Below are 22,945 nucleotides of genomic sequence, written 5' to 3'. Positions count from 1 at the left end.
CTTTATATCTGGTATTTTTGTAATTGCTTTTCCAATTACTGATACTGGGTCAGATATTTTTGTATCTGAATTTTGTTTTTGTAATGTATGGTAACCATTTTGTGGCTTTGGTGGTAATTTTAAATTATTGTTAACTGTTAGAAAAAGAATAAAACAAATTAGTTTCAAACCAAACACAAACACAAATATTATTAGTTAGTATTTTAGATTTAAAAAGGCACAACACAACAATCGTCTCAAATAAGTTCTTGGAAAGTTTCTACCTGACATATGCATTACAGTGGCCACATAGAGGAGGTGCCCTAGCACCGAAACCCGCTGCTTTGTTTAAAATACCACGACCTCTACGGGGTGCAACTCCCACGGCCCCAGCTTGTTTCCCCTTGCTATTGACTGCGCCTCCTCCAAATTTTGGTCCAGCGTTTGCACCGACAGCACCTGCATTTGGGAGGGGGTCAATGGTTGATGGTATAGATGAGGTTGTAGGAGCAACAACAGGGGCTAATGCAATACTAGCTGATGGTTTGATTAAAGCTGCACATGCACTAAGACCAGTAGATTGACAAGGAGGGCCCCCACAACATTCGGATGGTTTTGGTGCAAATGTTTTAAAAGCACTTGATCCAGAAAATGGTTTTGGTACATTACTCTCAGGTTTTGGAAATGATGTACCACTTGCAGCAAGTGGTTTAAAACCAGGTGGTACAGAAGTTGGCACAGGAGCAATTGGTTTTGGAGTGGGGAGTCCAGAAGGTTTTGTTTGAACTGGATTAAAAGCAGATGATCCAGAAAATGGTGTAGGTACTCCCCCAATTGGTTTGGGTCTCTTCAAGTTTTCTTGAGGAGCTGGTGGCTTGAAAGCTGGTGATGGAATTTGTACAGGTTTACCCGACGATGTTTCATAAGTTTTAGTTCCATGGGCAGATTCTACAGATAACTGTCTTACAAAAGGAGCATTTTCAGAAGTTGTTTGATTGATTGTAGTTCTTGAGGAGCTAGTAGCACGTTCAATATCTACTTGTTTTCGAGTTCGCTCGAATTCTTCAGTAACGGTTTTTTTTCGCTGTACTTGAACTAATCCACCCGATAAAGTTTCAACAGATTTTTGTTGAGTAGTTGCCTGTGCTCTTAGATTTGCTGTTTGAGCTTTAATGTTTTCAGAAAATTCATTGGTTGTTAAGCTACCACGTGGCGGACTCTGTTGAAATTGAACTTGTTTCTTTTGTGCTTGATCTTCTAAGTAATTAGCAGCTTGAGTAACAACATAGCTCACTTCTTTTTTCACTGATGGGTCCGGTTCAGGCTTAACGCGTGGAGCATGAGCTCTTAATGGACTTGGAGGTGGTCCTGCAGGTACAGGAGTACGGGCTCTTGGAAATGGGGATTGTGCCCGACCACTTGGAGATTTGGCACGATCTAACCGTGGTGTGGGCGCTCTTGAAATATCAGGACTTTTTGGATCATATAAATTAGTTTCTGGTGCCAAATGTTCGGTTGGAATTAGGCTCATTTGATAATACGGAATAATAGGAGCTGGTTTGTTAATTAGACTAGGAGTTACAGCTCGAGCTGGTCGTGCAGAGCTTGGAGTTGCCGGACGTAAAGAAGTATCTACTACTGGTTGAAAAGACATCGTTGGAATATTTGGTGGTATTTCACCAGGTTGAATTGTTTGAATTGGAACTTTTTGTGTAGTAGCTTGTGTAATGGATACGGATGGTAATTGTTGCGATATTGGCTGTGGTGGGACTGACTGTATTGCTTGAATTGGTTTCCAAGTTTTTTGAGCAACAGCCTCCGATCGTCTAAGTTCTTGCACTTCTTGGTTGAGAGGCTCAACAGTTTTTTGTGATATTTCGTGACAATACTCCTTAGCAACTACTTTATCATGCTCTTTACCATCTTTAAGAATATCAAAATGTGGTGGCTCAGCTTTGCGAACACCAACCGGGCTTATACCTCTTTGATATGACGGAATTGAATCGGGCTTATGGAGTGAGTATTGTTGGGATTGTGTTTTTAATGTCCCCACTTTTATATCTTCTGAATGCTCTGCAGACATTACTTTTCTCTGAGTTGTTGATTCTTTTGACTTTTGGCACGAGATATTTTGCAAATTTTGTTGGTAAGCTGGAATCTGGGTTGCTTCATGTAAACCAGATACTGGCCGAGTTTGCGGTTTTGTACAAGATGCAGTTGTATTTATTTGGGCCTCTGTCGCACTAACAACATTTACGCTTGAACTTTTATAAAATTCCCTTTCTTCAGAATGAAATTCTTTAGAAACAAAATCTTTACCTTGTTGAGTCGATGACTGAATTATTTTCGAAGCTCCAAATTCGGTACTAGGTTTGAAGGTACATTTTAATTCATTTGAAACTGGGGGGAAGCTTTTAACAACTGGTACTTCTGGCGGTTTATAAGTAGGAGGTTTAATTGATTCAGCAACAATCTTAGGCACAGCTGGTTTAAAATCTGTATGCTGTTTTTTTGGTTTTGGAGGAGCAGCTGTTTGAGCTGTGGGCCCTTTCCCTTGCGCAGGCGGTGCGGTAGGTTCACTTGAAACATTTACACTAGTCATACCCCAAATTGGAGTAAATGGACGTTCAGGTGCTGTTGTTAATGCACCTAATAAATCTATCTGAGGATATGGCCCTGGAGGCAAATCTTTCATTAAATCATCTTGTTGTGCAATAACTTCCTTAGTGACTGGAGTATATTTTCTTAGTGGAGCCGTTGTTAATGCATCTAACATTGGTGTCTTTGGATCAAACTTTTCTGGTGCCCTTGGTATTGGATCTTTTGATATTTCTGGTGGGAAATAAGGTTCTGTCATCTCTGGTAAGGGTACCGGTTCATTCGATACAGGGGGAACAGGAGTAAATGGACGCTCTGGTGCTATTGTCAATCCAGAAGTAAGCAACGATGAAGATTGAGCGGCAACTTTACCATCACTATGAGGATAAGTTAGTTCAACAGTTGATTGCTCATTTTGTTGAGAAATGTACGATTCTGATGTTGATAGAGTTGAAAATGGTGCAGATGACGCTGTAGTTAAAGCAGTGACTAACGGTGAAGTCCAGGCTTTTGGAACAGGGTTAGAAATATTCGAAGATATTTCTACTTTCTCTGAACTTTGTTGCTGCCTTAAACAACTTTGTTGCAGGTTTTCAACTTCAGTACATATTGTTTTATTAGAATTTTCACAAACTTGTGAACATACTTTTAGTGGATTATTTGAACATATATTTTGTGGAATTGCTGGTGGTGGAATTTCCTGTAGATTTGATGACTGAATGTTAACTTCGGCAGATTTCTGGTAAACTTGAGATGTTTGTGATATCTGTTGGAAATTTTGAACTTGTTCAAATGATTGTTGTACGCTAGATTTTTGAACACTGGATTGTTGCATATTAGATTGTTGAACGCATTGTTGAGTATTCTTTTCAATAGCTTGCGTTTGTTCAAATTTATTTTCTTGGGCATTTTCTAATTTTTTCTGTACAATATCAACTTGCTTGGCAACATTTTGAAGTTGTTTTTGAACGTCATCCACCACTTTCTTTGCAATATTTGTAACTTCTTCGACTTTATTTATCGATGGTTTTGATTCTGCCTCCCCAGTTTTACCAAATATTTTTTCTTTTTGTTTACAAATTTCTTCTTCTAATAATCCAGGTGGAGGGGGCGATGGTGGTCGATCATACTGTTCTTTAATTGATTCAACTAGACGTTGCGTATCAACAGTTTCCACAATATTTTCTGCACATTCAGTGGTACTACGTCGACCAGTATTAATGTCTTGTACTTCAGCCGAACAAATCGACATTTTTGGTTGACCACTAGCTGCATTTGCAATTGATTCATCTTCGGAAGTAACTCTTATACCAGGTGCTGTTACTTTTCGATATTCTTGTTTCGTTTGTTCTGATTGTTCAGTAAATTGAGAAGTTTCTTCTTTCTGTGAAAATTCACGATGTTCAGTTACGCCAGTTTCGGCTGTATAAATTTGATCTCTAGTTTGACTAAGTGATCTTGGTGGCCTTACAAGGACAGGATTTGAAGGAGATGGGGGTACATATAAAGGTGTTGCTGTGGGGACTTCTTCGTCAGTCCTAGGTGGGGGCCAGGTTAAACAAGTACTTTTATTACTATCTATGGTTTGTTCTACGCTTGTTGATTCAGATGTTTCTACAATGGTTTGTTCAATGATTTCAGATGAATATTGTTGTTGAGCATCTGATTATGTTTTTGATGGGTTTATTTTATTAAGGGCGAAAATAAAAAAATAAAAATAAAAATTTGGTCAGTAAAGCTGAGCACTAAAAAGCATTAGCTAAGATCTAAATAAAAAAAGTAATTTGTAAAGTGTTAATTTTATTGTGTATGAAAATAAAACAATTTCGGCTAAAAAATAAATTTATATTAGTTTTTCTGAGAGCTGCTTTTTTAGTGGTTAACTGCTGAGGAAAATGGACGTATCGTTGAGTTAAAGGAATTATTAAAAGATGCTGTAAAATAATAATATATTTTGTGAAAAGGATAGAAATGTGAGACAGATACATAAATAAATAATTTTTTACGAAACACAAATAGGCACAAAACAGCTCTCAAAAATTGGCAATGAATTAATATAATTGAACTGAATAGTTGCCATTTGCAATTGCAAAATAAACGAAATAATAATATTAAAAGCAGCAATTTGTAGCGACATTCCCATTTACAATCATTCGCGTTTGGTTACCTCTAAAGTTAGTAGTGTTTGCTGGTCTCAATGTTGAGAAACGACCTTTATAACATTATAAACATAAATTATTTCCCACATATAATTAAAATGCAAAAGTAATATTATGATAAGTATGGCAACTCTAAAAACATTTTCCAAACTTTCCAAATGCATGTGTTGTTTTTGTTGTCTTGTATTTAAAAAATTTTGATTATAGAAAAATAAAAATCATTCTTAAAAATTTCGACGTTTGAAAAACTTTTAACATTTGATTAAATTTCAGTCTCGGTGTCTATCAGCATACATACTTAATTATGCATAGCCTAATAACTTTTTTATCTACCAAAATTTTGGTAGTTGGGACGTTCTCTCTCATGCTACTCGACAAGATTTGATCGCGTGGAAAAACTTCAATATGTCGAATATTCGTTTTTTGTCATGGTAATTACACATCAAATGCAAAAATCGTATTGTACAACAATGAATTAAAGGGAATGTTCGACGCCCATTGAAAATCTTCTGCAATTTTCAAATTGTGTGACAACAGACATCCCATTTTATGCAGCGTCTAACAAAACAATTTTTGCTTTTATTATTCAATTATTAGCTTTCTAATAGAATAACAAAAAACAAGACATTCGTCAAATAAAAAAGTTGTAAGTCTAATAAAAATTATGCCACAGACCAATTTCTAGAGGCGTATTTATCAATGAAAATGTATGCTGATAATCAACGGAATTAAATAGATTTTAAGAATGATTTGAAAAATTTTTGTAGGTATATGCTTATTTGTTAAAATACTTACCGGGTAAATTTTGGGTGGCAGCACGTGGTAATGTGGCTGCATGATTGGAGAAAGGTGCTGCATTTGTTGGTGCACTAACAGGACTTAATGGTGATAACGGCGCGGCATTACTTGAAAATGGCCGGGGTCCTGACAATACGCTACTTGATGGCTAAAATAATATTTCAAAATGATAATTTTTTTTTTGTATAAATGAAAAACGAAATGTATATGAGCTTTTTATTTTCAATTAAAAAAACTTTCCAAAATCATGCCATCACCGTGCAAAAATGAACAAAGACAAATTTTTTAATTAACACAAAAATAATAAAATTAACATTAAACATATTGGGTAACTTTATCAATTTCCGAGAGACCTTATATACCAATTTTACTGATTTTCTTAATCCTTTATCAACTTCCTATTTTCCTACCAGTAAAAATATAACACAATCATTTTAAGGAACTTCATCTTTCTTGTCGTTCAAGATTGTAAAATTAACTCAATAAAATTGGGGAATTTACCATCACAATAAAATCATAAGATCGAGAGGGAGAGTAAGTTTTATGACAGTTGCAAAATATAAAACTTACCTTCTTTTTAATTTCATTATTTAAATCGATTACTTTCTCAAAACGATTATTTAAACCATTCTCAATAATTAAATCATTATTAACATTAATTTTTGCTTCAGTCAAATAAACTTTTTTATCTGAATTATTGACTTCATCAAATTTTCGATTTAATTTATTATTTAAATCATTATTGTTATTAAATTGTGGTGTTTCTTTCATAATTAAATTATTTGCGAATGTTTTAACATGATCAACATTTAATTTTGGGGTATCTGATTTCAGTTTTGAGTGACTATAGTCAACTACATCATCAATTTTTGATAAATTTTCATCGAAATTATTTGTAGTAGTATTCAAAATCTAAATGTTAGAAAAAATAAAACAAACAAAAAATTAAACATAAATTAATCACACAAAGCTTAATTCAATCATTCAAAGAGATTCGAAGTCAAAGTTCTTTAACTTCGAATATTACGATTGTATTAAAGTTAATGCAAAAAAAAAAACAACAAAAGTATTTTTAATCATTTTAAAAATATTTACACTGTAAGGAGGAAGAGGTCCACTACTGTTCGAGGACGGTGAAAGTGGTCCAGCCGATGGTAAAGGATGCGAGGCTAATGCAGCTGAGATAGTTCCAGCTGGAATTTTGCCACCACTAAAACAGAAAAAAATTTTTTTTTTAATATTATCAAATTTGTTGTATTGCTGATATTACTGTAAACTAGATGCCCGCTCTCAATGATTAATTTGTAATAAGGCACACTATGCACTGGTGTAGGGCATTAACGAGGAGACGGCGCACAGTGAAATATTTATATCAAACCGAACAAAAGTCAGAAAACTCAACCATTATTATTTTTCATTGAAGGTTGTTTTTTAGTGTAGTTAGATAACCACTCCATCACAAACAAGTCACTTAAGTTACCGCCCTCAACCTCGCCCTCCGCCTGTTTTGTAAGCCGCAATCTACCTGCTTTTACGGATGCATGTTATTATAACTTATACGGATGCATGTTATATAACGATTTTTTCGAGGGTTGAAATGAAAAAGATGAAGTTTTTTAAAGTTTCCCGTAGGTTTCAAGCAATTCTGCATCGAATGTGAAAAATCGCATCTTTCTAGCTTGTCTAGAAGTGTCGTAGAATTTGTATCGGTAAGTGAATTCGTCAGAAACATTTGTGGCTTATATAGTATTAAATTCAAAACTTTTCGGTCGACCACATTTCATTTTGACCGTAATTTTAGTCAGAAAATCTTATAATACAATTAACCACCCCTTCACCAACCCCCATAAACACCCTCCAACTATACTGCTGGGAAATAGACCTATTTTATATTCGTTATAACCTGCTTCATCATTTTCAGTCGTTAAACTGCTGGTAAGTAAAAGTTCAGTAAAAGTATGTTAATTAATATATCTGGCCTATTTTGAAATTTGCATTTTTGAAACAAAATTTTGTATAAATATTTTGACTAAAAATATTCTAAATATCCAAAAAAAATTATATAGTTTATTTATAAATTATTTAGTTGTTAATTATATTGTTAGAACTTACGGTGGTATGGTGACTGGAACTAGGTTTGGACCAGGCTGATTGCTACGTGCAGCTAATTTTGCATGAATGTCGCAATATAATTTGTTATTAATATTGTAATATCTGAAATAAGAAATTTACAATTAAAAAAAAAAAAAAACAAAATTTCATGTAATAAATACTTACCCAACATTTTTAAGTGATGTACCACAGGTTGAACATTTGAAACACTCTACGTGTAAATTCTTATCCTTTATGCGTACAAATACACCTCTAGAAAATTCATTAATTTATAAATAAGCCCAAAATTATTTGGTATCAAAACAACATTTAAATATAAACACAATCATTCCATTCAACATCAATTCTACGTTCTACATTTTACGACATTTAACAAGGAATTTTGGAGATGGGAATGGATTTTTTTTTTGAAGAATTTGGAACAAATATTTCTACTACACATGCCACAAGTTCACAATGCTTTTTGGGAATCGAAATGAATGCTATGATGATACCAGGGTAACAAAAAAAGCACATGAAAAAATACGACATTTTTCAGCTACATTTTCAAAAAACAAAAACTGAAAAAGCTTCAAGCTCTTTTATGTAGCAAAAAAATTAAGTGTACTTTTGTTTTTGTTCAAAATAGTATTACAAAATTTATGGGTTAGGGATATTTAAATTGAAAAAAAAACAAAAATTAAAAATTCTCTGGATTTAAAAAAAAGATACCTAAGTCTCACTGACTTGGTGCAAATTACTAAGTACGTCACAACTAACAAATTCTACTTCATTACAAAATTGGGAATGTTCGAGAAGAAACAGGATATTAAATTGCTACTTGCAAAAGAAATATAATTTTGAATTCTATTAAACCAGATTCTAAGTAGATATACTGGTTTTCTACTAGAATTCAATCAACATTTGACTTACACAATGACCCTTTCACAATCGGTACAAATTGGTGAATCCTGTGTAATTGGTAAGCTTGGCCGATGTGAGGGCGGTGGTGTTAATGATGTAATATTTGCTGTAGAAGAAGCAGATGTAGTGGATTGATTTACACCCATTTTTTGTGCGAGTGGAGTTAATGGTCTAGGTGATGTTGCACGACCTCCAATTGCATGACTTGCATGTGAATAAAATTCTGAACGGGATGATATTGCTTCGAGAAAAAACATATATAAAAAATGAATTTCCTGTGCATTTTATGGTGTTTGGGAAATTTTGTTTGTATGTGTTTAGGATAAGGGAATTTATTCATTTTATACATCAGCAATCCCCAATCACTCCTCCTATGAAAAAAATAACTGTTCTGTATGATAAACTCACACTATAAGGCGCTCACAATCGGCACAGATATTTTGTCCTGGTTGTAAACCTGATTTATTTGCTGATGTTTGACTAGGTGGTGCTGTTATGGGTGCTGTCACGTGACGTAAACCGGCTACATTTACGGGTGCAGGTGATGTGACAACACCTTGGTGTTCATTGTTTTCTAATTGTTGAAATGTTAAATTGAAAAAAATTATTATTAAAACATGCAACAATGAAAACGATTTATTCTTAAAATTTGTCCATAAAAAATAAGAATTTTCTACTTAGTTGAAAATTGTAAGAAGCAAAAGAAAACAGCAATTTACATCTAATTCTCTTTTTTACATACGAATGATTGTTCAAAGTAATTGAAAAAATTTTACTCTTCTTGGCTAAAGTGTAAGGGGGTAAGAAAACAGATTGATTTGAAATAAAATGCATGGGCAAAACACATTCAATTACCTGGTTCTGCATCCTTTGGATCATTTTCTGCTTCTTGTAACATTTTCAATACTTCACTCTTTTCAGCATTATATGAACGTTCATTCTTCTTGAAATTTACTCTAAAAAAGTAAAACCCGCTATTAAATTCGAAATTCATCACCCAAAGGGAAATAGTATTCGCCATTGAAAAAATCTATTGTAGTTATATTTTTCTACTTTATAATAAAAGATGTATTGTTAAATGAATTTTTTGTTTGTTATTAGTAAAAATAATTTAACTATACATCTTTTATTATAAAATAGAAAAATTTAACCACAATAAATTTTTATTCGCCATTGCGAAGCCACAAAGTTATTTATAGGAAACTCGTTAAACATAGGGTATTTCAGTAAGAGTGTTACTGTTAAAATTTGAGTACCTAATAATTAATACAAATCAACGAATCCCAGTATATTATGCTAAGCGCCTAAACACTGAAATTTTTTTGAGCACAAAATTTCGTTCAAATCTCCAGATCAGATTTTTTGTAGGTCTAAATAGAAAAATATTGAAGTTTTTTTAACTCCACCGATTTTCCGAATTGAATTATTTAGGATGTTTTTTAACTCGACATATACGTGAAACTCGAAAAATAACTTTAACCGAGAAAAATTCTTCAAACGCAAAATGTTATTTTTAAAGACACTTATATCTTATACAGCATTGAATTCAATCTAAGTTTTCAGGTTCAATTACAGCCTCAATCTGATTATTAACTAACAAACATTAGACGAACACATTAAATTTGGCACATTTTTTTGTAAACCGAATAGTTAAGACAGTAATTGATAGCAAAAATTTAGCTTTTGCACGTTTCTTCATTCAATTTGAACAAAAATGTCATTCTATAACGTCATGCGCTAGCAATTATTCGCTCGCTTCGCTGGACGATTTCGAAAACTACTGAATGGATTCTAACGAAACTTTAAATAATATATCTCATACGTCAGAATAAAACATAGGCTGTAATTTATAAAGATACTATCAGTTATACAATAATGTAGTTCATACGTTAGAATAAAACATAATCTCTAATTTAAATAGATTTCGATTTTAAAAGCAAAATAATTTTGTTTCTTAATAAAAAGTAACACATATTTCGAGTGTTATGCATAGGGGGATACATAAGATCGTCCAGCGAAGTAAGCGGGTTTGGCTAGTATTTTAAAATGACTAAATGCCTGTATCGATGAGACAAAAATTTATGCGATAATTGACAGTGTTGTTGTATGCCTGCCCAATTTACTCTACTGACTCTTAAATTACTTATTAAAATTAAAAAATTTTGATTATCGAGTTTTCTTTGCCCCACTGTTCTACTTATATGAGAAAGTTTATTTTCTTAAATAAATAAAAAAATAAAGCAGGAAAAACAATATGACGCAATTCGTTTGTTGAAGGCTACTCTCAATTTAATTTCACTGCATTAAATATTTGTGTTAAAAAATTGTACATACCCAAGTGCGCCAGTTGGCAACACTTCAGTTTGTGCAGATAATGTTTCAGCAATACTCTCCTCTGAATATAATGCCATTGGTGAATTATATTGTTTGTTGACCAATTTTAAATCGGAATTTCCATTTAACTGTAATGTAACATCAACAAATTAAATTAATTTTTTTGGATTTAGAAGAAAAATTTTGTTTTTTTTTTTCGTGAAACTTACGAAGGGTTTTGGTTGTACATTATGGCCGGTACCAATTGGTTTTTGTGGTGGTGTGTTTGATACCAATGAAGTTTTTGTAACAGTTACATTATTATTTATATGTGGTGATGGTGTTGGAATAGTTCCTGTTGGAATTACAGTTGGTTTCCATGTTTGTGACCCCCTAAAAAAAGGACAAATTTTGAAATAGTAACAACAACATATTATAATTTTAAAACAAACAAAAAATGGTTAATCTTTTTTTCTGAAATCGACTTTCTCCAGCCGTAGATCTTTCTATCTCTTAAATTTTCAACTTTCTATCTCTTAGATTTTTGCAGAAAAAACTCTGGAATCTCTCCCTACGTCATGTGAGGACAGAAATATTTTGAAAAATATGAATATATTTTGAATTTTAAAATGAAGCAATTTGAAGGAGGTTAAAACTTTTTTCTCGGCTCTTTTCTTGGCCTGACTTTTTCTTTCAAAATTTCAACATCCTATACCTAGAAAAGGACGCTTCCCGGCAGTGATAAGTGAGACCAACATCAAGACCAAAAACAAGACTGTATTTGACTATTTTTGTTTGACGACCTTAGTGTAATGAATTTAGTATCTTCTTCTTAGTCATTGGTCTTCTTCTCTTAAAAGTCTTGTTAGGTCTTGCATATGTGTAAGAGCAAGATCAAAGTACAACACCAAGTATGCTAGACAAAAGAAGTTAATTATAAAAGGGCCAAGACCAATGTGTAGGACGAAGAGCAAAGATCAAGATTATTTGGTCTTGCTGCTCATCACTATTGTTTATTAGTTTTTCCTTCTAAGGCACAAAATTTATTGAAAATTTAAAAACTATTTGAATAAAACAACAAATGTAATATTTGTATATATAAATTTATTTGCATAATCCACTTTTTTTAAAAAAATTTTTCAAAGAAAAATTAAATTGTTGTGTATACATTCGATCACTTGGATCATCTTCAGAACATATCCAAGTGATCGAATGTATACACAACAATTTAATTTTTCTTTGAAAAATTTTTTTTAAAAAAAGTGGATTATGCAAATAAATTTATATATACAAATATTACATTTGTTGTTTTATTCTTATCATGGAATTCCACAAAGTAAATCTCAACACATTGAATAAAAACTATTTATTAAAAAAAAAAAAAAAATTATGAAATTTCCCCAGTGTTATTCGAACAGTTGCTAAAGATAAAATTTAACTGAGAATAAACCTACCTTTGTACAGTTATTTCGAAATTTGGACCAGCACGAACAATTGTATCTTGTGCCTCTTTGTGTCTTAAATTAAACACGTCTGAGCTATTTACTCGAAGAACAGCATCGCCAGCTTGAAGACCAGCACGTTCTGCGATTGAATTGCCATTCACCTAAAAGGAAAAAAAAATTTTTATCAGTGTTGGAAGAATTAGCTTCTAAATTAAAATCAGCTAGGAAGATGAATTGAAAAGGATGGCAAAACAACAAAAATGATTCAAATTTTAAACTCTGCATATTTGAACAGTTATATTAGAGTTGATTTATCTTATGTGGGACTTTACAAACAAAGAGAACAAATAATTATACATATGTGTATATGTATTATTATTTTTTTTTTTTGTAAGGTCCAACATAAAATAAACCAACTCTAGTTCTTGTGTCACGAATTAAAATCAATATAAATTACAAAACATTATTTCTAGAGTTCACATTATTTCAATAATGCTGATAGATAATTCTCACAAGATTAATCCCGAATAATCCTCTGTTTTAAGTGTTTTTAATGCTATACATTAAGATGATTGCCAAAGCAATCGAAATCAGTCTAGCTAGTTGAATTATACTCAAATTAAGATGAGCATTTCTGTGGGCTGTATTATGCATTTAACATTTAATATAGCTAAATATTTTTATTGTGGGTCCTTAAGGGGATATATTTTAACAAAATGCAGTTGAATTATAAACTTTAGATAAATATTTTTATTGTGACTCCTAAAGAGGATACATTTTAACAAGTCATGATACAGACGAAATGCTCATCTTAATTTGAATAAACTAGAAAGGAGCGTTTTATTGTAATAGCTTCTTTTACTCAATTTCAATTATAATCTAATATTTATTGGTAGTTCACCAAAAAACTAGAAAGGTTTGTGGACGTAATGTTTGTTTATTTCAATCGGAGTAATATAGAATAAATAAAATTTGTTATAAATAGGCTAGTCAAACACATTGGGTGAACTTCTAAAAATCAAAACCTCCGATTTGCTTCAAAATAATAATAAATTCTCTGTTCCATCCTAGATGATACTGCAAGGGACTTTTGGTGACTCTAGTGCATAAACAATAGATAGTATCAAAGTATGTATTCTATTCACTATAAGTGCACTGGAAAATAGATACAGAATATTAAAGTCAATTGGAGGGCTATAGTTTTCGAAATCGAGTTGAAACAGATGAAATCTCTTTGTAGGTGGGTAAAAGGCAAACAAAAATTATAAGAAATGATTATATTTATTTTTATTTAAATAAAAGCTTTTATGTATTAACACATGGACTGTTCATATTATTTACAAGTTTCATACGTAAATCACGTTTTTCAATTAATTTTGCACGCAACTCATCAATATCCGATTTTACTTTGTTTCTAACATTGGGCTTTTTAGTTGGTGGTATACAAATTGGAACTTTTGGTAATGATGGTTTTGTTGCCATTTTCGCACGATCGTTAGCAACTAATGTCTTTGCATCTTCTATTAATTTATTACGTTGTTGCTTTTGTACTTGAATTTTTTTACGACGATCTTCAATTTCTTCAACTAGTTTCACTCGAATCATGCATAAACGTTCTTGTAATTCAGTCAAGGACATTTCACATAATAATCCAATATTTGAACATTCTGTAGGATCGAATTTTGGTATTTCTAATGTATTTCGAAGGCTCTAAGAATAAGAAAAATTTGTTAATTGCGCATGACCTTTTCCTATAGGCAAACATAATTTTGGTAAAAACAATTAGTTTATTTTCTTTAAGTCTACCACCTATATATTTATACGACAAACAAATTTGAATCTTCCAGATTGAAACTAAGGTGTTGACAACTTAAAATCATTTTAAGAATTTTACTCGCATACTTTGAGCTGTATTATTCTGTTCTATTAAAAAGTGAACTACTGTTCAAAAAAAGTTGCCGGTAGATATTAATTAATGTTTATTATACACTGTATGGCGTTAATATTTAAATTATTAGTGTAATTGCATTAGCTATTAATTATAGTGTTACAATAGATTTTCGTGCTTTAACTTTTAAGTGTCAACTACTTAAAAGTCTCAATGGCTAAAACTTGTTATATATTTTTAGAAAAAACCCTAATGTCAAACCCTATGTAGGTATTATTTTAGAAATAGAGCATACTTGTAATGCTCGAATTTCGGCAACCAATTCCATTTTACGATTTAATTCTTCTTGACGTTGTTGCTCAATTAACAGAGTATTCTTTTTAGATTCTTCATCAATCATTTTAGCATTTTCAAGTTTCTTTTCCGCTAATAATTTGATCGCTTCCCGTGATGCCAACTCTATTTCAATAACTTTTTCGACTTTAGATTGGTTAATTTCACGTTGCTCTTCCTTCCATTTCTCGAATTCTTCTAATAATTTTTCCTTTTCTTTCTTAATTTGTTCTGCTTTACATTTATTTAATTTGATTACATTTATTTTAGCAATAGCAGCCTCTTCTCTAGTCAATAATCCCTCCAAATGTTTTCGTTCAATTTCTTTTACTTCCGCTTCATATTGCTCCTGGCGTATCTGTGCTTCCAATGCTTCTAAATGTGCGTGATCAAATGCACCGCTCATTAAATTTTCTAATCTGTCAACTTCTTTTTGGTATTTGGAAACTACATGTTCAGCATCACGCAACGTGGTTGCCGCAGTTTGTTTGACAGAAACTTGACTGTTGAAAAAATTAAGTGTTAAATTTGTATTTCAGTGAGGATTGATTTCATTTCATAACTTTATTATATCCTATTGTTTTTCTTTTTCAATTTTGATTTAATTTGAATAAAGTTTGCAATTTTGTTGCCCGCCAGAGAACACTGTCGTTAATAAATACGTATAACTCTATAAATTTTTGTGTGGCTTTGATCGTCCGTAATTCGAAAACTACTCGTTTAAAAAATTTGTGGTCGTGTGACTTTTCATCGAAACTATTCGAAGAACATTTTGTGGGCGGTTTGAAAAAAATCACAGTAATGACACAGGACCCAATTGGTTATGTATTTTATTGGATAAGAATAACAGAAAGTTACCTTTTGAGAATTTTAGTATTAACAGGCTTTGCTAGAATTTTACGCACTTCACAAACTTTTTCGACAATCGTTCTAGATTTCTTTGGTCGTGAAGCACATTTAAAAACTTTCTTCTGTGCTTCATCCAACAACTTTTTAGCATTATCATGATTTTGTGCTTTGGCCATTTCAAGTGCCTCTTTAACTTTTGGATCTTCTTTAAATGTTGTCAATGGAACTTTTCCAACACTCGGTTGTGCCACTTCCATTAAGTGTGGTGTTGGTGGCGGGGCTTTAATTGGAGCAACCATCTTTGAGCGGCGTAAGCATTCTGGTGATTTAGGACGTGTTACATGAACTGGTGGTCGGATATTACGTGATTTTAAACGCTTGTCTATAGTATCATGCATATATTGCAATAATGCTTTATTCTCTATCACAGGAGTAACTATTCGTTTTGAGACGTAATCATTGTCGTAAATTTGATTTGCAATACACACTAAAACCATGTATTTGGAAAAATAAAGTTTGCATATATACCCGTGTTATTTTAGAGAGAGGCCAATTTTGGAAACTTCAAAGTGTGGGAACTTCAATTTAATTGATTCGAATTTATAATTTTACTAAATATAAGTTTTTTTAAAGCAGAATTACAAGATAGAACCATGTTAAATTAAAGTGTGTGTTTTAAAAACGTGCTTTGTTTTTTCAAGGTTGGACTCTCTAAAATTATCCGGGAAAAGAGTACGCCATCCTAATCTAATACAAACTAGGAATATATTATTTGTAGATTTTCTTTGATACGATCCTTTTTAAAAATTAAAAACTTAAGCTTTAGAATTGGCCCCTTAGAATTTAACGAACAAAATTCCTAATTTGTCTGAACCATACTAGGGAGAAAAAGAGGGATAGGTAATGTTGGTTTAAATTTTTTTAATTGGACATTAAAAAAAATTTGCCAAAGGACTCCCAGATAGATTTACGAGCACTAAAAAAAGGTGGAAAGTGCAGATTTAGGGTGTCGGATTATTGGAGGTGTCAAACTACTGTAGGTGCGGATTACTGTAATTATTAAAGGTATACCTTATTAAATATATTCAAAATAATATAAAAATTTTCTAAGGATGTGTGTGCAAAAAAAAAAATGAAATATAAATTTATTGTATCAAAAATTAATGTATGAATTTATTTGATTGCCTGCTTTATTTTAAGGCCTAGTATGCGGAGTTTGACTGTATTATACTGTCAAAATGTTTGTGTTGCACCCACCTAATTCTAAGAAGGAATCTTTATCTAAAAGAAAAAAAAGTATTTTTTGTGCACGCAATGCTGACCATTTTGACGTGGCTTCTAAAATATCTGGTAAACTATCCATGTCCAATTCGAACATATACAAATGGAAACATAAATATGGTATGGTCAAAGTGTTTTCTTTTTTAAATTTGAAACGTCTTGCTAATCTTGTTAAAAACTTTTCACGGTACATTGCTGCAACAAATATTTCAGCAACAATCTGTCGACCCACATTTTGTGATTGTAAAAATTCTGTTGGTGATTCATTATTTACATTTGATGTAAAATATAACTCAATTAGTTGATTGACTGCATCAAATATTTCTTCAGCGTCACTTATTACTTCAGGTTCAGTTATTGTGGATTTTAGAGTTGAAGGAGTTGAGGTAGATGATGAATCTGATTCCATTATCAATTACTTTATTCACACCATACGGTAAAAAAAAATTTCACTTGACATGTAAACTTGAAAATAAATATATTTTTCAATTTTTTATAATAGAAAATTTGATTTGAAAATGCGGGAATTTCAATTTTTATAGATACTTTTATAAGTAGTAGGTAATAATTTAAATCTTATTATTTTAACCTTCACTGAATTAAAAAAAATATCAATACAATATGCATAAATAATGTTATAAAATACTGTTATTATTAAATATTTTTTAAAATAACATAAAATAAGACATATCACTAAAATATTGGTATTAACCTTAAGGTATTGTATCAACTACCCGGGTGGATTTAAAAATTAAATACCACTCTAAACACATAAATAGCGCCTTATTTTAACATTACATATTTCTAACTTTTTTTCATTATTTACAGAATTGAAAACTAAGTGGGTTTGAAATTGTGAATCCCTTTTTCGTTTTTTTCGTCCACGAATCTAAGCCTAAATACTACAGTAAGCCTACATAAAATTGACTAAAATTGAATTGAATAAAAACATGTTTTTGAAATTTTGTAAAAATTTCCTTTCTTATATTATTTGTAAAGAAAATTGCAGAATAGAGCCTTCCACACGGGGGGGGGGGATTTAGAGATATTTTTTTGTCTTTGTAAAACCATGTAACCATTGTAAAACCAACAACAATAAAAGTTTTCATCCCTTAGAGCTTAATAGCTTGAGAGATATGAGCTACAAATTACTTTTTTTTTATTTCGAAACAAAAATAAAGTTTAAATATTTGTAATTTGAAAATCTGTCATTTTATTTTCTTGTGACCGTGAGAATTATTGGTCAGAAAGACGTTAATATTATCAACCTCTATTTTTAGCCAATTTGGCAGTATTTTTTTACGCAGGTCCATTGCATCAAGTATATGATTAAACAAATCGATTTCGTCAACTGTTAGTTTGTTATAAATAATTTTTCTTTAAATATTTTCAACAGTGAAAAATTATAAAAATAAAATAAATATGTACAATTCGCATAATATGTATATGTTATATAGTTATTATTAATATATTACATTTCATATTGCGACGGTCAGCGTCTCGACGCATATACACACAATATGATGTCACGATCCTTTTATGGATTCTCAGTTATATAGAATAATAATATTTTATTAAAAAAAAAAATATAAAGACTTTTTACATAAAATATTATTGAAATGCTCTTATTGAACTGTATGAAATGTGTTTCACATTTTTGCTGCGTAGGTACATGTGCAGTCGTGGCCGAGTGGTTAAGGCGTCTGACTCGAAATCAGATTCCCTCTGGGAGCGTAGGTTCGAATCCTACCGGCTGCGGTAGAATTTTTTTAAAGAATTAATCATGTTCAATTTTTATGTACCTTAAATTGTTTAATTTTTTTACTTTTTTTTAAACTTAATACCAATAACAATAATATTGATTTAGGCATTCGTATGAATTCCTATTTCAACATAGGTAATAAGTTCATTGTCTTTTAGGTACTACGTATAGTAATGTAGATTATTAGATAGGTGGGCGTAGCTAGGAGGCGGGGAGCAAAGGTGGCCATTAGCCACTATTCGAAGGTTCGAAAATTAAAAAATATACAGCTTGAAGTTTTTACTCATCAGAAACAAAGGATATCAAGCATTGTAATTATAGATTCATCAACCCTATAAAGTATACAATCAATTGAAAATCGAATTTTTCATTAAAATGTCGAAGAGGATGTAAAATTGTTTAATTTACATGCTTATATCAACAGATAAAATGTTGATATTCAAAAACTTAAATTTTTTTTTTAACATCCCTTAAATAAATGAAGTTTTTGCTTGATTTAGTTAAGCAGTGCAACAAAACTGAAAAATAAGCTAGGTAATTTTTTTGAAATTTCTGATCAGATTTTCGATTTTGAAGCAATATTTTATTTTGAAAATTTGATATTTTAGAATAAACAAAAACGCATTTTGAAAGTTAAAATCCTTACAAAAGTTTTAGCTTAGGTAGCTGGGCACTGAAAATCTACTGGAAGCGGTTAACCAGCTGCTCATCCTAGAAAAAATTATTAGCTCAGCCAAGGATGTAGGGACAATATTTTTCACCTGAAAATTAGATAAAAAACAAATTTTTATTTTTTAAGGTCCTCTGATTAAAATATCGTGTAGGTATATTGATTTAAGATCGATTTAGATAAATTAAGCAAGGTACGTCAAAGTCGAATGAGCGTAGGAGTTTAAACGAAAGTGAAAATAAACTAGCAAATTTCATGGTTTTTAAAACTTGATATGTTAAATAGCTAAACTGTAATTTTTATATTATTTCAAAAAACATTACCCCCGAAACTGTGAATTGGAGGGAAGAAGGGAGTAAAATTTATTTTCAGTAGATTGGTGAAAATCTCATCTTTCTAGCATGTATAGAACAGAAAATCTTTATTGTTGGATGGTTTTTTGCGCTTTCTCTTAACAATTAATAATCAAGCAAATAGACATTTTATACATTAAAAATCTGATTTTTCATAGAATTTTTGAAGAATGAAAATCGTAAAAATCCCTATTTTGCAAATTTTTTGTAAATTTTTCACTCGAAAACTGGAGGGTTTAAAGAAAAATGTTTAAGAATATTTTTGGTTAATTTTGACCCCTAATTATATGAAATTTTTGAAGCAATTCGGTTAATATTACTAATTTGTTAAAAAAAAATAGTTTAAACAACATCCTACCGGGTTACCAACCGAAAACCTGCACTTTTACGTTCAGGATCATGTTTTAAACGAAATCATGCAAAAATTTTCTATGCGAAAATTAACTTGCTCAATGGCGGATTTTCCCGGAATATCTATAATTATCCAATAAATAACTGATGATTTTGGATATATAATAATCATTTTCTAGTAGTAGAGTCAAAAGTTTTAACATCAAAACTTAAGTGAAAGGGTAAGCAAATTACATATTTTTTGACAAATCAATGTAAGTTTAATGAATGAAAATTATTGTTTCGGTCTAATAAATTTAAGATAATTATTTAAGGTTATTTTTCTATATGTTAAGGTAATTAGATTATATGTATGAAACATACCGTATCGTTTTGTATGATGGGTTAAATTTATATTTACTAAATGTTAATGTATAATAAATAAATTCTTTGCCAAGTTCATTTAATTTACTACTATAGTTAACATACGTTAATTATTTGCTTATTAGATAATTTGGCAACGAAACTTTGTATTTTAGAATACGTGTTAAATAAATTTTATTAGAATATTTTCATTTTTTATTTTTACGTAATGTATTACAGTACAAACAGAAAAGTTTCTTACATCATTGGTATATTAAATTTTAAAAATGTATTTTATCATTTTCTCTCTTCAGAATTTTGTGCTTCTTATTTTAAGAGATAGGATACAAGTTTTAAGAGATAGGTTTCAAAATGTTTACCAAACATTGTTTTTTGAGAAGCCAACGAGTTCCTTTCATCCATTGCTCCACTTTGTTAGTAAAACAAGTGAAAACAAACAATTGACTGGTTGGATCTCTAACGGTTTACAAGATGGGTCTTACGGACCCAAGACCCAATTGACCTATGTTGCTCATTTCCGAACTTGACCTCACTTTTTACGTCCTCAGCACGCTATAAAAATTTCAGCTCGATATCTTTTTTCGTTTTTGAGCTATCGTGTTCACAGACGGACGGACGGACGGACAACCGGAAATGGACTTATTAGGTGATTCTATGAACACCTATATCAAAATTTTTTTGTAGCATCAATATTTTTAAGCGTTACAAACTTGGGACTAAACTTAATATACTATGTATATTTCATATATACACGGTATAAAAACGCCCTACGATGTCAATCGGTATTTTTGAGACATAATTTAATATTTTTATTTAGAAGAAAACTTATAAAAATATCTTAACCTACATTTCATCATAAATAAATGCAGAAAGGCAATCGTTGTAGAGATGTTAATGTATTTTCTTAAATTTAAATTCTTTTCGAGGTAAAATTTCATTCTTGGTCGAGTGTCAAATGAAGTGAATTACATTTTATAGTAAATAATGTATCGCAAGCTTTCTTCCTGTCTATCAGCTCGAACCAGGTAAATACTCTTCTATCTTGTCCATTTAATTACAGGTTTTTAAAAATAATCTTCCGCAGGGGGGAATTGGAGCTCGCAAGCTTTCTGCTTAGAGCAGCTTAGGCTTACGGCTTACTCGACTCTCATCCATTTGCTGGACGTTGTTGTTTCACACCCGAATTACCAAATTGTTTCTTATAAGATTAATTGAAAACATTTGTAAATAACAATTAGATTTAGTATTGTTCCCTATTTTCATCTCACCTTCCTCTTTTGGCGAATTTATCGAATTCTTATTTCTATTTCTTGGCGAATTTATCTAACTTCATAATGTATGTCTATAATTTCTTGTTATTTAATTTTAAACACTTTTATTTTTTTATAAAAGCATTCATTGATAGCGCATTTAATTATAAGAAAATTACTTAAGTGCGCTTAATTAGTTACAGTTAGAATTCTTATAAAAAATATTTTACTAAAAACACAAAATATTCTTTGAAAAAAATAATTTCATAATTTCACAATAATTAACTCCTAGAATTATTTTTATTGTAAATTATATTTTATAAGTATATTACCTACGTATTTATAATTTATAAAATTATATTTATTACATAAAAATATAAATAAATGTTGTTAAAATTCCATAACAATAAACAAATATTAATTATTTTTAATGACACTTAAATATAATCAAGTTAACGAAAACCATTAAGAGTTAACCTTTTGATATTTTTGGATAAAATAAATAATTTACCTCCATATAAACACTAACATAAAGTTATCATAAAGGTGGCCTTCAATCTACGCGATGACAAGCACTTATAGTTTAAAAATATATACATTATAGTTTAAAAATATTAAAGACACGCGTTAATATTAATCCCTATATATTATAAATGAATGTAAGGATGTTTGTTTGTTACGCTTTCACGCAAAAACTAGCGAATGATTTTTAATGAAACTGTACAGCAATATAGCTCATACGTCAGAATAACACATGGGCTATAAATTATAAAGATATAGATATTAAAAAAAAAAAAAAAAAACTGAAAAAATGAAATTGGCGTTTCTATTTTTTGAATAACTTTTAATGTATTAATTAATATTCCATAAATCGTTTTTTAACTATTAACTTAACAGCAATAATGTAAACAATATGTAGCCAATGACATATCGATTAGGCAAAGACACAGGGTAACTCACTGACAGTCTTCTTTCTTATTCATCATATCGTAAGTTTTGGGCCCTGACGTTCTCTAGTTGTATAAACTCTTTGGTATACTATGAATTGTCATAATAATATTTATTGCAAAAAACTTTTAAATGTAAATATCATCAATACATAGTATAAAACAAAGTCGCTTTCTCTGTCCCTATGTCCCTATGTCCCTATGTCCCGTTTTTTTTAATAAATAGAGTAATTCAAGAGGAAGGTTTTTATGTATAATACATCCATATTATAGTAGAGTAAGGGGTTGAAATAGGGGTTGAAAGGGATATGCTTCAAAAACTAAAAAAGTTGTGCATCGATTAAGATCAAATATTGACAGGATATACAACCAGCTTCAAAGATCTATTGTTTTTATCTACATTTCGGAGGGTAGAAAGGTGTAGCGAGAAAGTGGGAAGTAATTATCGAATATTTACAAATATACCTAAGTGGGGCATCAAATAAAAGAGCATGACGTGTACATTACAAAACTGTTATCTAACTGTTGGGGTGCAAGTGGGGATGTAGCCCAGCAAAGCGGGTAGTTCCCAGCTAGTTTTATTATAGGAAT

General features: G+C 30.9%; 1 protein-coding gene and 1 non-coding gene across 2 annotated transcripts in view; one reads left to right on the top strand and one right to left on the bottom strand.

Annotated features, from left to right (window-relative positions):
- The window catches only part of LOC123290543 (PDZ and LIM domain protein Zasp-like), a 110,111-nt gene that overhangs the window by 4,526 nt on the left and 82,640 nt on the right, over positions 1-22,945 (bottom strand). The window contains exons 2-15 of the mRNA XM_044870768.1: positions 12,317-12,468; positions 11,093-11,255; positions 10,884-11,011; positions 9,405-9,505; positions 8,960-9,123; positions 8,559-8,824; positions 7,812-7,898; positions 7,647-7,748; positions 6,630-6,744; positions 6,105-6,446; positions 5,532-5,682; positions 4,462-4,511; positions 4,324-4,336; positions 264-4,239 (exon numbers count right to left, since the gene is read on the bottom strand). Coding sequence (XP_044726703.1) covers positions 264-4,239; positions 4,324-4,336; positions 4,462-4,511; positions 5,532-5,682; positions 6,105-6,446; positions 6,630-6,744; positions 7,647-7,748; positions 7,812-7,898; positions 8,559-8,824; positions 8,960-9,123; positions 9,405-9,505; positions 10,884-11,011; positions 11,093-11,255; positions 12,317-12,468 — 5,810 coding nt within the window. The remainder of the gene's footprint in view (positions 1-263; positions 4,240-4,323; positions 4,337-4,461; positions 4,512-5,531; positions 5,683-6,104; positions 6,447-6,629; positions 6,745-7,646; positions 7,749-7,811; positions 7,899-8,558; positions 8,825-8,959; positions 9,124-9,404; positions 9,506-10,883; positions 11,012-11,092; positions 11,256-12,316; positions 12,469-22,945) is intronic.
- On the top strand, positions 18,335-18,416 carry Trnas-cga. The gene has a single exon. It is a non-coding gene; the product is annotated as a tRNA-Ser (tRNA).

The sequence above is a fragment of the Chrysoperla carnea genome, chromosome 1, assembly GCF_905475395.1.
Source record: "Chrysoperla carnea chromosome 1, inChrCarn1.1, whole genome shotgun sequence".
NCBI classification, from domain to species: domain Eukaryota; kingdom Metazoa; phylum Arthropoda; class Insecta; order Neuroptera; family Chrysopidae; genus Chrysoperla; species Chrysoperla carnea.
This window is presented reverse-complemented; position numbering and strand designations above follow the sequence as displayed.